Genomic DNA, 18467 nt, shown 5'->3' on the forward strand with positions numbered 1-18467 from the left:
CGGAAATAGGCATAGCAATAAATGAAATTGGTCTTTTCACAGTCCGTAACGTATCCAACGTCTTAAATAAAACCACTAAAAATAAAAAATTCAATAAAAATTCAATATAACTCGACCCCAATTGTCGTAAAATTCAATATAACTCGACCTCAATTGTCGTAAAAATTCACATAAACGAAAGGACTTACTACACGGCCTATAAAATTCAATAAAACACGACTTCAATAATTGTCGTAATAATTCACAAAAACATAAGGACTTACTTCACGGCCTTCAAATAAATTCCCCCAATATGGACAACTATGTTCCAAAATAATTCACAAAACGTAAGGACTTACTACACGGCCTTAATAAATTCCCCCAATATGGACAACAATGTTCCAAAATAATTCACAAAACGTAAGAACTTACTACACGGCCTTAATAAAATTCTCAAATAAATTCACAAAACGTAAGGACTTACTACACAGCCTTAATAAATTCCCCCAATATGGACAACAATGTTCCAAAATAATTCACAAAACGTAAGGACTTACTACACGGCCTTAATAAAATTCTCAAATAAATTCACAAAACGTAAGGACTTACTACACAGCCTTAATAAATTCCCCCAATATGGACAACAATGTCCTAAAATAATTCACAAAACGTAAGGACTTACTTCCCGGCCTTCATAAAATATTGTTTCAAAATAAATTCCTAATTTTTTTTATATATTTTTTTTTATAATAGATTGTGGCTATATTCAACAATAAGGACTTAACTGCCTTTCAATAATTAAAATATCAAATAATAATTCTCAAAATTATTATAAATAATAAGCACGGTTTAATTCAATTAATTGTTACGTAAAATCTGGATTTTTGTTCAACCTAAATAATTTTAATTTATTTATTAATCAATCGTAAAAGTTTTATTTAAATTTCTAAAATAATTAATTCAATTTTATATTTATTTCAATAACTTATTTTTATTTAAAATAACTATTAATTTATTTAATTACGCGATGTATTTTTTTTTAAAAATTATTATTTATTTACGTAATATTAGTTCAAGTTCTGAATATTTATTTATTTATTTTATTTAAAACTATTATTAATTTATTTATTTAAAATGATTGAATTTAAAAATAATTTATTATTTTATTTTAGTTAATTGACTGAAAATGTATTTTAGTTTATTTTAAAAAATTATTTAACTATAGCAATGATGTTTCAATAATAATATTTTATTTTATTTAAATGTTTTAAAAATTTATTTTAGTTTAATTCCGAATTATTTAATTATATTAATAATAATATAATATTAATACTTTATTTAAAGGATTGCAAAATGTATTAAAAAATAAAAAAAATAAAAGTATTATTTTATTTAAATAATATTTATTTTAGCTTATTTTAAAAATTTATTTAACTATATTAATTATATTATTGTTGTATATGCATGCACGTGTATGTATGTATGTATGCATGTATGTATGTATGTATGTATGTACTATGTATAAATATGTATGTATGTAATATGTATATATATGTATGTATGTAATACATATATAGGGATAAATGTGTTGACTCGGGGTAAGACGAGTGTGTGACCGATTCGGTTCTCACGATGGTCTACGTGACCGAAAGGGCTGGGTCAGCACATTCTTATAGGCCTGGACGGACCGTTGCGGTGGGCTTCGCCCGGCGGACGGCAGTCGTGTAAGGTCGAAACAGGGAGTAACACCCGTGTTACTGGTCAGAGCATCTTTTATAGTTTATTACAGAGCCTCATATAGTTTTAATCAGAACCTCTCTCAGTGTCAGTATTTATATAGATTCATTACCTAAATTATATATACATTAATTATTTTGTGTTCAATTGAAATATTTAGTATTAATATCAATTTATAAAAGCATTATATACATTATTACAACAAGTGTCTAATTTAATAAATTGGTAATCTTAGTATACGTAATCTACGTGTTACTTATTTAACACCAATACCTACAGTTTAACGTCATTCGACGGTGGATCACACTTCATTATAATAATATTTTATTTGGTTTAAATAACTGTAAAATTTATTTAAAAAAAAATAAAAAATAAAAGTATTATCTTATTTAAATGTAATTTATTTTAGCTTATTTTAAAAAAAATGTATAATTATATTAATTATATTATAATATTATTTAATTTAATTTAAATGACTGTAAAATGTTTTTAATTAAAAGTAAAATTAAAAATTTAAAGTATTATTTTAATTTTTATTAAATTGCTCTAAGTTTTATTCTAATATTATATTTATTTAATTTATTCAAATGTTTGTAAATTTTATTTTATTTAATTATTTATCGAATTATTAAATTATTAAACTATTATTTGTTTTAAAATATTCGAACTACTATTTAATTTAATTCAGTTTGATTCTAAATTATTATTTAATTTAAGTTACAAGGTTGAACAATTTATAATATGTTTTTTTTTTTTTTAATTAAATCGAAAATTCATGTTCCACAATCTTAATTAACACAACTATATTTTTTTTATAATATACTATGGTCATACGCTATACCATAGGAGACGAACAATAACGGAACTTAACTAGATACTTACAACAACGCAGCTGGTATGATTGTTGACTGTCTCGCTGGCAATTCCATTTCTTCGATGTACTGACTGGTAGTAGTTACTTGTACAGGGTCCTTTCTCGGAGTTGTTGGCAGGTGTACAGTCTCCCAACGGTGATTCAATGAAGAATTTGCCTCCTTGAATGGACTTAGATTGCAGAAAAAATTTCAAAAATTTTCGAAAATTCGAAAAAAAATTTCAAAATTATTTTTTCCTGTTCTCTAAGTATCTATTGAGATACCCTGTCCACAGCGCCAATTGTAACGTTCCCCAGTCAATAGGATTGAAAGATGATGGAATAAATGTAAATCTCGAGTGTTTAATATAATATGTTTGATTTTATTTAACTTTTTCAACTGTGATAGATTATGTAAAAATTACTCTAAGTCCAAATATACGGATGAAACTAGCGAGATGTGACAATAGTTCTGATGACTGCTCCTAAGCTCGTTGGTTGTTCGTCTGATGAACGCTTGTCCCTGAGCTCTCCTCGATGGGTCTGTCCCTGTCCCTACTTATTTCTGGATAACCGTATATGGTCATCTGTGTCCTCGGCACGCGCTCGCGCCCGGTAGGAAGTTGAACATATATATATGCTATTATTGTACACGCGCGGTGCTTTATTCCATAATACTCACGATTTTATATGGACATTTTATGCGAGTTATTTATATAAGTAGTCATATATAGATTGACGCATGCCGTTCATGGTCGCGCGCTCGTTATTCGTTTGTACTACTACACACGCAGCGCATACGCTATTACTATTACTATTAATGTTACGCGGCGCGTACTATAATATACGATATAATATGCCGTTCGATGCACACGCGTGTATATTTCTCGTACACTTTATTATTTATTTCTACTCATAACAACAACCAAACGTGGCGTTTCCGATATCTACGAATGCAGAAAACAAAACTGAACACACTCAAACCTCCAAAAAGGAACTCAAAACAACACAAAATCGGATTTTTTTAAAAAAACTGGTAAATATAATTGGCTAAAATACGTACGAGAGTCCACGGTATCCGCTGCTAGCGGCCGCGGCCGGCCTATCGCGTTTTTCCCTTATCGCGTTCCGATAACGTACTAATGTACAATGCACAACTCACAAAAACCAATTAAGAACGGTGTCAATTCAACAGTCAATTCAACAACTAATTCAAAAATAAATAATGGTACCAATTTAAACGCTTCACAAAGAAATCGTATACAGAGCGATTCAAATAATGTTTTTTACTCAAACTCATCAAATGTTGACACCGATTTTACAACAGTCCAGCACAAATCTAAACGAAATCTCTCTACTAACTCAAATGATAAAACGGAAACAATCAAAAAAAATAAACCTATTTTCGCATCTTCAAATAAATACGCCGTACTTGCCAATGAAAATGATGAAATCGAAAATTCCGATGAAATTCTCATTGATATCGACTCGGACACCGAAGCCGAACAAAAAGTCAAACCTCCTCCACCCATCTTTATAAGTGGACTTTTGGATTTTCCTGCACTTCGTTCACGATTAACAGAATTAATCGGTGCTGACAGTTTCTTTGTTAAATCAAATGTGAACAACTTAAAAATTCAAACCAACAACGCCGACTCATACAGAGCAACCATCCACTTTCTAAAAGAAAGTAAGGCCGAATATCACACATATCAAGCTCAAGATGAAAAACCTTTCCGAGTAGTGATTCGAAACATCCACCCATCAACTCCATCAGCGGAAATAGGCATAGCAATAAATGAAATTGGTCTTTTCACAGTCCGTAACGTATCCAACGTCTTAAATAAAACCACTAAAAATAAATTGCCAATTTTCTTTATTGACTTGGAACCTGCGGAAATAAACAAAGAAATTTTCAATATCACCTCTTTATTAAACACAAAAATAAAAATTGAAGAGCCATACAAAAGACGTATCATTATACAATGTACAAACTGCCAGGCGTACGGTCACTCCAAATCATACTGTGCCCATCATCCAAGATGCGTCAAATGTGCTGCTAATCACTCTACTTCCACCTGCACAAAACCCAAAGACGAACCACCAGCCTGCGCCCTCTGTGGAGGTAATCACACAGCCAACTACCGAGGCTGCCAAGTCCACAAAAACCTCCAAAATTTCCAACACGGTAAAAATACTCCAAATAAAAAATATAATTTAAGAAATGATGTTAAATATAATTCTATTGTAAAAAGGGGGAGGACTCCGGTGTTAAAACCAACCTTAACCCTCCCAACATAAATGACACCTCATCTTTTCCAAAGCTGTCCTCACAGTCTCACCATCCTAACACACCTAAACATACTTTCCCAAATGATACGGAAAATCAATCCGAATCTAACTTAGCTACACAACTTTCATCTTTCATTTCCGAATTTAAATTAATAATAAATCCGCTCATATCGCTACTTACAACTGTAATAAATAAACTTATAATCAATGTCAACTAAAAAACCAAATTTAAACATACTGAAATCATTGCTATGGAATGCAAATGGCTTAAAACAACATGAAACTGAATTACTGCATTTACTATTGGAAAAACAAATAGACATAGCACTCATAACAGAAACCCACTGCAAACCAAATACCAAACTCTTCTTCCCAGGTTTTAAAATTTTCAGAACCGATCACCCTGATAAAACAGCCCACGCTGGGACTGCTATTATAATATCTTCTAAAATTCAACATCAACTACTTCCAAGCGTTCAGCTTCCCACCATCCAATCGACAACTATTCAGATAACATTAAACCACGTTCCTACCAAAATCTCTTCAGTTTACCTTCCTCCTCACCCGGCGATATCCTCAAGACAACTAAATCAATTTTTAAAATCCCTTGGTCAACAATTCTTAGCGGGTGGCGATTTTAACATATACAGGAACTCTAGATTTGTGGAGATTATTAACTCATGTAGATACTACCAATCCGAAATTTTATACAGATGATGATGTTAATATTTATAAAAATATATTAATTGAAACTAATTCTATATATCAAAACAATGATCAAAACAATGATCCTTCAACGAAAAGAGCTAAATCAAGTCGTGGTGAAAAATATAATGATATGATTAAAAACATTTGGAGAGAAATGAATGGAATTAAAACGAATAAAAATAATGAAGAAACTACGGATAGTAAAAAGAAAGAAACTACTGATAATAAAAAAAATAATAAAAAATTAATAAAAAGAAAGAAAATAATGAAGATAATGAAATATTAGCTGATGATAATCAAATAGGGGAGGGTTTAAAGAAATACACAGAAAATCGTATTGAATATCGTTATATTAGTAATGTAAACCAAGTTATAGATAATTTACAGTTTATTTCTGCACAGGAAAGAGCTGGAAATAATAATTTTAAAAACGAAAAAATTGGTATTCTTCATTTGTTTAAAATAATTATGGAAAACCATATTGATACTCCTGAAGGTATTGAATATTTACTAAAATATGTAACTTGTTTACCAAAGGAAGTGAAAAATATATCAAAAGAAAAAATAATTAAAAATATACAATATATATCAATTGAAGAAAGTAAAGGGAATAATATTTATCATAATGTAAAACTTGATATTCTTAATATTTGTATTAGAGAAATGGAAAAATTAATTGATATACCTATTCATGGTGCAGATTATTTATCATCATATGTTTCATGTTTACCAAAGAAAATTATTACAGGTTCAGGAATTGTTAATTTTCTTTTGAATTGTTCAAGTTTACCTCAAATACATTGGCCTGGTTATAATTATTTAGGACCGGGAACAAAGTTAGAAAAAAATAAAAAACCTAAAAACAAATTAGATGAAGCTGCGAGAGAACATGATTATTTTTATAAAGATAATAAAGATACTAAGACAAGACATATTGCTGATAAAATTTTAGAACAAAAAGCAATGGAAAGATTTTATGATCCTCATAGTTCTATAGGTGAAAAAACTGCAGCCATTTTTACAGCAAATGTAATGAATGTTAAAAGACGATTTGGAATGAATTTAATTTAATTTTTTTTTTTTGTATTATAAAATGAATCTAAATTTAAATAAAAATCAATTAAAGAAAATATTGGAAGCTCATAATAGTAAGAAAGATGTATCAATTCTAATTGAAAATAATCAAATTGATAGTGGAAAACATAAATATATTCTTGAGCCAGAACAAATAAGAAAATTAAAAAACGCTAAAAAAAATAATACCAGATCAAGATTAGAACTTAAACATGTTCAAATTAAAAAAGGTGGATTTTTACCAATAGCTATTGCTGTGATTGAAGGTGTAAGTGCTTTGGCTGCAGGTGCAAATGCAGTTTATACTGCAATAACTGATGCTAAACATAAAAAAAAATTGGAACAAGAAACAATTCGACATAATAAAGAGATGGAAAAAATTAGATCACAAGGTTCTGGTTTAAAAAAAAAAAAAAAAAATATTGAAAAAAAAAATTAAAAAAATGAATAAATTTGAAATAAAAACATTTAGAAATAATATTGAAAAATTTGAAGGTATTTATACACGGTTTTGGATTAAAGAAAATAATATAAAAATTGATCCATTGAGTAATATAGATATAAATTATTTTGGAAATAAAATAAAAAATTATAGAGGGTGTTTTATGTTAAATGAATTACCTACAACACCATGGAAAATGAATGTGGAGTATTTAATTTAAATGATTCTACTCAAAATGGTTCTCATTGGGTTGCATGGAAAAAAATAAACAATACATTTAAAATATATTTTGATCCATTTGGTCATATAGTTGGTGAGCCACCAAATGAACTTTTAAAATATTTGGGTAAAGATAATCTTTTTTGTACTGTTTCCCAATTTCAATATTATAATGATCCACCTATATGTGGTAATTTATGTTTAGAATTTATTGAAAATTATAAAAAATTTATTTAAATATCATATTTTTTTAATAGAAATATTTCTATTAAAAAATAACAACTCGTTTAATATGTTTTAAATTATATTTATTTCTAAATAGCATAACAATATATATTTAACAACGAGTCAACGAGAAGTTTTTTTTTACGTTAACGAGTCGTTGTTATGTTAACGAGTCGTTGTTTTTTACGTTGACGTTAACGAGTCGTTGTTTTTTTTAAGTTAACGTTGACATTGTTTTTTTACGTTAACGTAAACGTTGATGTTAACGAGTTGTTGATGTACTCATATGTATGTTTTAATAATTCGATGTTAAAAAAATATATTTCTATTATAATAAATAATGGAAATTAGACATAATCAAAATCTAACATATTTAAATATCGTTAATGAAATTGAAAATGAACTACAACAACCTATGAATGATCCTGTGGAAGACCGTGATGATGATAAATATTTTTATTATGGAAATGAATGTTGTTATGAAAATGCTATAAGATATGTTCAATATAAAAAAAAAAATCAATTATTAAGACTACAAAACCATGTAATAAATAAAGGTTGTTTCGTAAATATTATAAAATTTATGCATTGCAAAACACTTAATGAACAATTAAAAAAATTTAAACGACTAGAAAGAATTAAAAAACATAAATAATAATTATTTTTTAAACATCGAAAATGTAAATCGAATATAATACTTACGAATTATTATATATTTATATATTATAGTACCTATACAGTGTTGTATAATAATAATAATAATAATATATATATCAACGTTAGACTGATTATTTTTAACATCCTGTTGTAGAATGTTATCTGCTGACTACTATACAGTGTGAAGTATACAGCGTGGTATAATTATACTAGTTTAATTTTATTTAAATAGTGTTACATACTAGTATACATTACATATCTAAGCATTGTGGCGCGGTGGTTAAAGCGTGTGGTTTGAGAGCAACCGCATTGGGTTCAAATCTGCCTGACAATTTTTGTAGCGCTGCATTAATTGTTATGTGATTTGTTCCTACTGTGTTTGTTCTCGTAGTGGGATTTGAAATTAGGTGGGGGGCATTATAAAGCCGGCAATTGTAGCGCTTCGGGCGATTGGTGATTTACATGCGAATGTAAGTTGTCACGTGGTGCGGCCTACGTTGTCACCTTGATTTGTATCTACCTCAGGGCTGATTTCACCAAATATGCTTTAATCGTGGTTACAGTAATCATGATTAAAAGTTAATCGTGATTTATTCTCAATTGGATTTCACCACGTTAATCACGGTTCCACTAAACACGATTACGGTAACCTCGATTAACCGTATTAATCGTGATTAACGTTACTAGTATCTATAGTCATGGTCGTCAGCTGTGTCGTCTGATAAGATAACAACAGTTTGTTGATCGTTTTTCGTGTTTCAATTTCAAAATTTTTATCTGTACACTGTAGTACTGTATAGACGTATAGTGTACTGTATTTATCATCAAATTTAAACTATGGACAGTCAAAATTTAAAGAGGAAACGAGAGCGTACTTTTGAGTACGCGGAGAAGTCAATTCTCTTGGACTTAGTAACTGAGCACTTCAATATTATTGAATGCAAGAAGACGGATGGGGTGAGTGTGAAATTAAAAAACGCTGAATGGCAAAAAATTGCTGAGAAATTCACCGCGACATCATCAACTTACCCAAGAGACTCCCATAGAAAATGCTTTGGGAAAATCTTAAGCGGAAGGCGAAGGCGGCATCAGCTATGCAAGCAGATAATAATTACGGCACAGGTAATACATACACATTTCATAAATCATGTGATTTGACATTTTTACTAATTGATATTCTATTCTTTTTTTAGGAGGAGGAAAAGCGAGGAAAGTAGTAGCTGATCCAATAGTAGACATGGTTGTGGGGCTTATTCGGCCACATGTCGAACCCTTTCATAATATATATGACGACAATTATGAAGAGGGTATGAGCAACATCACCACTGGTATGTCTATTTATTATATAGTTATAATTATAACATTATTTGATTCATAAAAATATTAAGAAATTAATATTAAATAATAAAAAAAAAATGATCCTTTTTAAAATAAAATACATAGTAACAGAAATAGAACCAAAATATTTTTAAAACTATATCTAACTAAATAAACAATAGGGTTGTTTATCTGTTAAATAAAAAATATTTGTGTATAACATAAATGTATTTTTTTAAATATAAAGCTTTTTTGTACTATAGCTTAAAACACTAGATTATGATATTATATGATATGTTTATTTTTAATAATATCTTAATGACAAATTTACTTAACTTTTTATATATTACAGATAAAACAGATACTAATGAGTTTGAAGAAATTATTGTAAAAGATGTGTTATGCCCTGAGGTCAGTAACATTAATTAATTAATAATCCCATCATATCAAAAGCTTATACTTAAGTATACCTCATAACTTCTTGTGTTATTATAGGATATCAACAATGATTTAGAAGATGAGGACATTTCATTGCAAAATAATTGGTCTCAATACAATCCTGCCATGATGAAGACTCAGATATCCGCTGCTCTTCGCCAGCCTCCAAAAGCATCCCTACCAATACCCTCCACTTCAAAAATGTCAACTAATATAACTAATGCTAATATGTCAAAGGACATTCAGCCCATAACTGTATTAACTCCCCCAAAAAATGTAGATGGCAAAAAAGGAGTGTCACGAAGAAGACCAACTCTGAACACCACATTAGCTTCAGAAACATTTTTGGAAGCCAAAAAATTATCTCTTGATGCAATGAGTAGGGATGCTGGAGAAGAGCACAAAGTGCAGATGAAAATCTTAAAATTAAAGTTACTACAAGAGGGAGAAAAATTAAAACAAGAAAAAATGAAGACTGAAATACTGAAACTCCAGATCCAGCGTGAGACTGGAACAGAATGGGTATTTGACAGAAATAATGAGACTGATAACATAGACTGATAATTTATTGTTATATTTATTATTATTATTATTATTATTATTATTATTATTATGTTTTAATTCAAGTTTTTATTATTTTATTATTATTATGATTTAATTCAAGTTTTTATAATATTATGTTTTTATATACCACAGAAAATTTATTTTTATGTTATACATTTCAATTTTTTGTTTTTATATTATGTTTAATAAAATATATTATACCTCAAAACAAGGATACCAGAGATCATATTTTATATTATTATAATTTTTTTTTTTTGTTTGGAACACAGAAAAATAAAATAGAATATGGTTTAACAATATAACATTTATTTTTAAAACATGTTGTAGGTGAGTAAACATATTGCTTAACACTAATCATTTTGTTGATGTGTGATTAATCTGAAACAAAAAACAAGAAAAAGGTTAGATAATAAATTGGTACTCTAAAATAAACCTAGATTATATTCAACAAACATCTAATAATATCAACAAAAATAAATATAAAAGTTGTGACTGGAAAAATCTCAATAAAAAATTATGATATTAATGATTCTATTTTTTTTTTTTTTTTTATACTAATTGAAACATTTTAATTAACTATATAAAAAAACATTAAGGATAATTCTTCATATTATGAAGGTTCCTTGTCGAATACAATATATTAAAATTTTTGAAATTAAAAAATAATAAATAAATAAATCATTTATTTTACATTTTGTAAATGTATTGACAAAAAATGTAAAAATGTTTGCCCATCTATTTTTAAGACATATATGTACATATAGTTAAATATTTAGCTCTGTATATTGACAATAGTCTAAAATGAAATGTACATATTAATAATTTAATTCAAATAATTGAAGATATAGATACAAGTACCTACATACTTGTAATTGTAAAACAAATGTAGGTATACTTTTGAAAATAGAAATTATAGGTGTACACATTTCTATGATTTTCTGGTAGTGTAATAATATAACCTTGCACTACCACATTTCAAATACAGTAATGCAATTGTTACAATTGTACCACTGTGATCATGAGACATGAATCATATGATCTACTTGTGAATTATGATTAAAGATTTTTTAAAACCAATAATTTGATAGAACAGTTTATATTAGTATAAAGTGCAACTGTATGTACTATGTAACTATACCATAGGCTTATACTACAAGACTCTACTATAATAACTATTATTTTTATGCTGTTCACTAATACATGATAAATGTAGGTAATGCATTTTTTTAAATCCTATTATTTTTTATTAATACAAATATTTTTTGTTAATTTATTATGTATTATGCAATCATACAATAATTAAGTAAAATTTTTTTATCACACACAATAGTATTATTATAATTTTGAATTATTAACTGCAATATTGAATACCCTCATAGGTACTTGTTAATTGGAAATAAATAATAATAAACAAATACCTATCTAACATTTCACTAAAAAGCATTCCTATTCTACTTGTTTTAAGCTCAATAGTCAATACTTATTTAACTAAACACAGCCAATGGCTGGGGAGTGTCCAACTATTGCAATGTAATTTTTTTCTCTTATACATTTTTAAACTATAGTTGGAAAATAAATAAAATATCGAAAAAAAAAAAGAAAAAATTGAATAAAGGCTAACAAAAAAATTAAAAATAAATTTGATGGTACTAAAATGAATTTACTTACAAATTCAAAGCTCTATATATTATGTACTTATATTTATTATGAATATTATTCTGATTGTGCAATCAACTTATTAATATTATTGTATTTAATCATAATTTACCTCTCAAAGTGACCATCTATTAACGCCTGTCGCCCACTGTTTTGCTGTGTTACTCTTCGATTAATGGGGTTTGGCGCATATTCAATGTCTATGTTATCCTGGGCAAGTATTTCTTCCCAAGGAGCAGGGAGTATCATATTAAAGCCTCTGAGGACTTCTTCTCCAGCTATTCGGGCAATATTATGCAAACTAATGTTGCAGTGATGATAGGGAAAACACGCATCAGTTTTACTCGTAAATCTAAAGCCATTACTGGAAAACGTCTTTTCCAAACACCGAAAAATCTTTCAACAACATTTCTCGTCCTTATCTGTGACTCATTATACAAGTTTTCCGCTGGTGTATGGCATTCTTGTAGTGGTATCATCATGTAATTTGCAGAGGCATAGCCACTATCTCCTACCAGTACTGCGTCCCCATAAACTCCTTGCTCAAATAAAGCTCTTCTTTTTGACTCTCGAAATATTCTGGAGTCGTGAGTGCTTCCATCATATCTTGCAACAACATCAATTATTTCCAAATTAGCATTGCATATCGCTTGAACGTTTAACGAAAAATATCCTTTGCGGTTCCGGAAACGCTCAGCGGATTCTCCACCTGCAATTCAGAAAGAAAGACCACTAATGTAAAATGTAACTATAATTGTAAAAATAAAAATAAATTAATTACATTTATATTGTTAGAAAATTGTGTCTACGGGTGTAATAACTTGTACCTAGTAATAAGAAAAACAGGTTTAAGTATTAATTATTTTTGTAAATACCTGGTGATTGCCACAACTTCACATGGGTACAGTCAATAGCACCGATGACTCTTGGGAACTTGGCTCTTCTGTAAAAATTTAACTGGTTCCGTCTTATTTCCTCTGGTGTTCCACGAAATTTAATATATTGACTACGCAAGGACGCAATAGTACAACTAACTTTATGCACTATCCGATTTACTGTTGAAGAACTAAAGCCACACAGATCCCCTGCAGTGGTTTGAAAGCATCCAGTGGCATAAAATCGTAGAGTGCATAATAACTGGTTAATCGGGCATATACAGTTATTTCTGTCGGAAAAAAAACTGTTATAGGTACTTTGAAAAGTTTTTGTTATAATAAGCTCCAACTACACCGACTGACCTGTCTGTTTCATACTCGAGATGATGTTCTATTTTTGCCAGAATTGACAAAACTGTAGGTTTTGTCAGTCTGTACCTTGTAATGAAATCCCGATCATCCAGACTATCGAAGTCTTCGGCTCTTTCCCGTATCCATCTTGGACGGCGAACAGCGAAAATTATAAAATCGTCTTCGTCGTCTTCATCGTTTTCAAAACAAATTTGAAACACACGTTTACGAGCTCGGTGCATTTTGTAAAAATATAAATATATTTGAAACCAAAAAACAATTGAAGTTTAAACAAAATATAAAATCCTCATACAAAACAGAAAATATTTTAATAATTGATAACATTATCAATATTTTCGAAAACTAACCGCGATTAAGGACGATAATCGGCCGAAATTGGGCGGTTAGTTCTTAATCGTGATTAAGCAGCGGTTACGCTTAACCGGGTTTGGTGAAATCCGTAATCTCTGGTTATCAATGTTAATCGTGATTAAGGTGAGTTAACCGCGATTAACTGCGTTGGTGAAATCGGCCCTCAGTCTTGTTCCAAGGCTGACGTATATAATGAGGTGGCTCTGACCTTTAAATTCTACAAATAAATACATGTCTAATCCACCGCGCCACAATGCTTAGGTAAAAATAAAAGTATCTCTGTTGTACAGACAACCAGTTAAAAAAAAAATAAAATAAAAAAATAAGAAAAGTGAGAGGTGGCCACCGTTCTGGATGTCTGTACAACGCAGATATTTTGCAAATTTTTTGCATTTTTTTAAGAGTTAAATATTACAAGTCCTATATTTCATTTATTATTTGGTATTTTCAAGTCGGATCAACACAGATATGTTTTATATGCTTATCTACACTACATATTAAAAGTTTACCCCCCCCCCCCCCCCCCCCCCGGCTTCATATTGTTCATTTAAGTATAACTCCGGGAATATTCATGTTAGAATGTTTATTTTTACGTCAAACATTTTTAATTTTAATTCTTTATAAGTCCCCCTCAAAGTAACATAGTGTAAAATCGTTTTCAAAGATTTTTGGATTTTAATAACACGTCCCCTATTTGGGTGAGCGTTAAATATTGAACATTTTTTTTAATAGAACAATTCTATTAAAAATTTAATTAATAATATTATTATATTCTAAGCATTTTGTGATCGGAATCTGTACCTCCCATGCTAAGACAACATATTTTAATATTTCCTAAATCTTGAACAACACAAATATCATAGAGATATTTGAAAAAATAAGTACCAGTTGTATTTATTAAATCATTAGCTATTTTACAAATTTCAAGCCATGTTGGCGAATCTAGTATTTTAGAAGCATATGGATTTCCATTTCCAGAAATATTGTGTCCATGATCGACAATTAAAATATTTCCTTTAATTGGAATTGTATTTAGATTATATTTCATTATTTTAATATTATTATTATTAGTATTATAGTATTCATATTTACAAAACTTAACAAAGATTTCATTATATAATATTGATTTTTCTATTTCATTTAGCATTTCGATTTCTTGTGCCTTATTAAAATCTTTGATAGTTGTATCCATTCTTTTATTATAAATTTCATTTCCTTTAACTAAGGTACCTATTCAATTTCTTTTTAATACATTTTTTTTCATTTAGATTTTTATTTTAAATAGAACAATTCTATTAAAAAATATTTTTAAGAAATATTGCATTTGGAATTGAATTAATTAATTTAATAAGTTTTGCGGAAAATATTTTTAATATTTTTGCATTTCATAAGTTTTGTGAAAAAATATTTTTATTATTATTGCATTTCAATTTTCTGATCTTTTTGCACATTGCTTTCTTTGTGATCTTTTATTGATATAATATGAAAATTGAAAACTGTCCCAGGACATACATTTATATACTACTACAAGATTTTGAAGTATATAACCTAAACAGCTCAAGATATCGAGAGAGGTTTTAGATTAATAAAAATGTTTGCGATTAACCACGGTGTACCGATGGATGATTTATTCAACTATTATGAAAGGTAATGTTATTAAACAAATATATTTGGTTAAGGTCTACAATTAGTCAACAGTTTATTTTTTATTTATCTTAATCATGTAAGAATTTATTAGTTATTATTTTATCTATCTAGGTATTGGTTGCACCGTGTAGGTGCTCAGATTATGTCAGTGTATGGCCTTCCAAAGAGAACAAACAACAATCTTGAGAGCTTCCATAACCAATTAAGGTTGAAATTCTCTGTGACACATCCTAATTTATGGATATTCTTAGGTAAATATATCAATATTTATTAATTATAGTCAGTAGAAGTTATAATTGACGTATAAGGGGACGAGGGGGAGTGAAAATGGTGTGCAAAAAGTTTAAAAAAATTGAGTTTACAAATAGAGAACCTACCTTTAAGATTTGCCCAATTTTGAAATAGTATTAACAAATAGGTATTATCTACATCTATATTAATTATAGGTATGTCTATGACAAATAATCATATTTTATAGCTCATTCATATATTATTCACCCATTTTTATCGTTAACCATGTCTTTTAATCTATGTACAATGCACAAGCATAATAACTGTCTCATTTGTAATTGTTAAAGCACTTTCAAAATAACAAGTTATAAAGTTGACAACAGTTAATAAACAGATCGCTAACACAAACAATAAATATTAAACATAGACATTGTGATTTGTACTAATTTAGTATTTACAATCACTATGACTGTGTAATGACAACCTAAACTTAAAACCGCAATTAATAATAGGTTATATTTAGCAACCGACTCCAATTTAAGACAAGAATTTGAATGTAGTTAGTGTTTAGTTCATTTTTTGGTTTATACTGTTAAAGATCAAATTTGCTTGAATGTTTTGTGTATTAATATAACACATTGTTTTATGAATTTAAAATAGTTAGTTTAAAAATATATTAATTATTTTTGACACAGTTTGATATAAACTAAATTTAATTTTAAAGTAAAAATTGTATTAAACTTTTTTTTTACTATACAACTACTAATATTGTTTTTTTTTTATTTTTATGGTTTAAACTTAATTTTGTATTTACCATATTATGTTATTTTGAAAAGCAATAGAATTTTTTTTACTTTTAGCAAACCAAAGTACTAACTAGATCAAATTTCTTACCAGAAACCACTTTCAAAGTTGTAAAACATAGCATTTTTCACGCCTCAACAGGTGATAACAGACATTAAATACATATTATTGTAAGATTCGTATATTTATCACCACGCAAAAGTAAATTTAAACCATTAAAATAGAACTGTTTGGTAAATATTAACATTAAAAACTACACACGTATCCTAAGTCCTAAGTTATTACAATGTTCTACAATTTATTTATTAATTAATAATTTCTTTCACTTAAAATAAATATATATTTTTTTTTTATTAATAGGTAATTTGAGTAATTTGTTTAAAAATTACCATATAATTTTTAACCAGCTCAGTAATAACCTTCAACCAACCAGAAGTTTAAAGATGAAGTATCTATTGCAATCAAAAAGGATCAAAAATGCCACAAACCAGTATAATGCTGGTGTTATAAGTATTTGGCAATTTATGCAAATGGTATCTTATTCTACTTCAAGATACCTGAATCAACAAGTAAATTGGGTGAATGAAGTAGATTTAGATCCAGAACCGGAAGCAGGAACGGCCCAAGAAGAACAAAATATAACAGAAGAACCACCACAACCTGTAACAGCAGAGTCGCAAGAGTCTGTTTGTATGGTTTGCATGTTTAACACGGCAGCAAATAGTCAACAGTATGTTATTGTACCTTGTGGTCATGCATGGATATGTAACACATACATTGACAATCTCCAAACACCAACCACGATGTAGGATGGAAGATGTGTCGTTCCAGAGATTATTTATAGAAAAATAAAATATTAGATTCAACCCATGTACCCAGATAGCAAAATTATAATATTATGACTTTGTAATATTAATTTCTCCATAATAAAATAATATTACATTTATAATGAAATGAGGATATATTTTTATTATTATTATTAGATAATTTAAATAATATTTTAAATATAAGGTAATAATAATATATTTTTTATATTTGAATAATATTATTATATTAATAAGAATATAATAACGTTATTTTTTAAATATTATTTTTATAATATTATTTTATTATTTTTATTAGGTATACACATATAATATCTTAATTACGTATTATTAAAAAACAATATTATAATATTATTTTAGGTGGTAAATGTGCCGACTTAAGGTTTATGTAAATACTAGACTGGAGTAAATTCCCCAGTTGCCACCCCCCAAATAACGCCACTGAGTACACACTACAGTCTACAGTCAGTGCGCATACACGGTGCATAGTGTAGTGGATCTGGACAAAGTTTAATTTTGTTTATTTTATTAAAACGCCTAAAAAAAATCACCGAACAATAAACATAACTTTATCGTGTGATTTTGAATTTTTTCTGTTTACACTTTTACTATACTATATTTCAAATAAGAATAAACCGCTTTTGCGCAATGCGACTGAGGGCTGGCGGCAGTCCCGAACCCAATTTCTCCCACTCTTGCGCTCGATTGTGCACGACAGTCACCGATCATAACAGTCCGACAAGTATACACCAATTTCAAATAAATTGACAATTGTACGTTAATGGTTAGCGCACGATAATATCTTAAATTGTTGGTTAGCGTGAGAGTAAACACGTATAATATTAAGTTGTGCTAATTGGAATTGGCTGTATATTGTTCACTACTCTATGCGGCGGTAGGTAGCGCGCACGTCGCAAACCGCTGGTTCTTGGTGGTGTACTGGTGTATGCGCGACGCCGAACGTAAACCTGTCGCGACGGCGGTATATTCTACCGCTATAGTGTAATTTACAGGTTATGTCACAAACTCACAAATCTCGATTCACAGTACTTGCGTTTGTACTTATTCATTGTTCTCAAGACGACTTAACAGTTGGAATTTGGTTTTAACAGTGTTCATACTTCACATACCTAAATACCTACGTACCACGCGTAGCCAATACCTATTCGAACACCACATATTTGTACTGTCGTCGTTATCGT

The 18467-nt window shown here is 28.7% G+C and overlaps 1 protein-coding gene and 1 pseudogene across 1 annotated transcript; one reads left to right on the top strand and one right to left on the bottom strand.

Moving 5' to 3' along the window:
• Window positions 1–9235: 9235 nt before the first annotated feature.
• Window positions 9236–10502, top strand: LOC132933063 (uncharacterized). The gene is made up of 4 exons (XM_060999398.1): window positions 9236–9308; window positions 9380–9514; window positions 9865–9914; window positions 9999–10502. The coding sequence occupies exons 1-4, from the start codon at window positions 9236–9238 to the stop codon at window positions 10500–10502; spliced, it is 762 nt and encodes a 253-aa protein (XP_060855381.1).
• A 353-nt stretch (window positions 10503–10855) lies between these two features.
• On the bottom strand, window positions 10856–12871 carry LOC132933064 (putative nuclease HARBI1; annotated as a pseudogene).
• Between the last annotated feature and the right edge of the window lie 5596 nt (window positions 12872–18467).

The sequence above is a fragment of the Metopolophium dirhodum genome, chromosome 1, assembly GCF_019925205.1.
Source record: "Metopolophium dirhodum isolate CAU chromosome 1, ASM1992520v1, whole genome shotgun sequence".
Lineage (NCBI taxonomy): Eukaryota > Metazoa > Arthropoda > Insecta > Hemiptera > Aphididae > Metopolophium > Metopolophium dirhodum.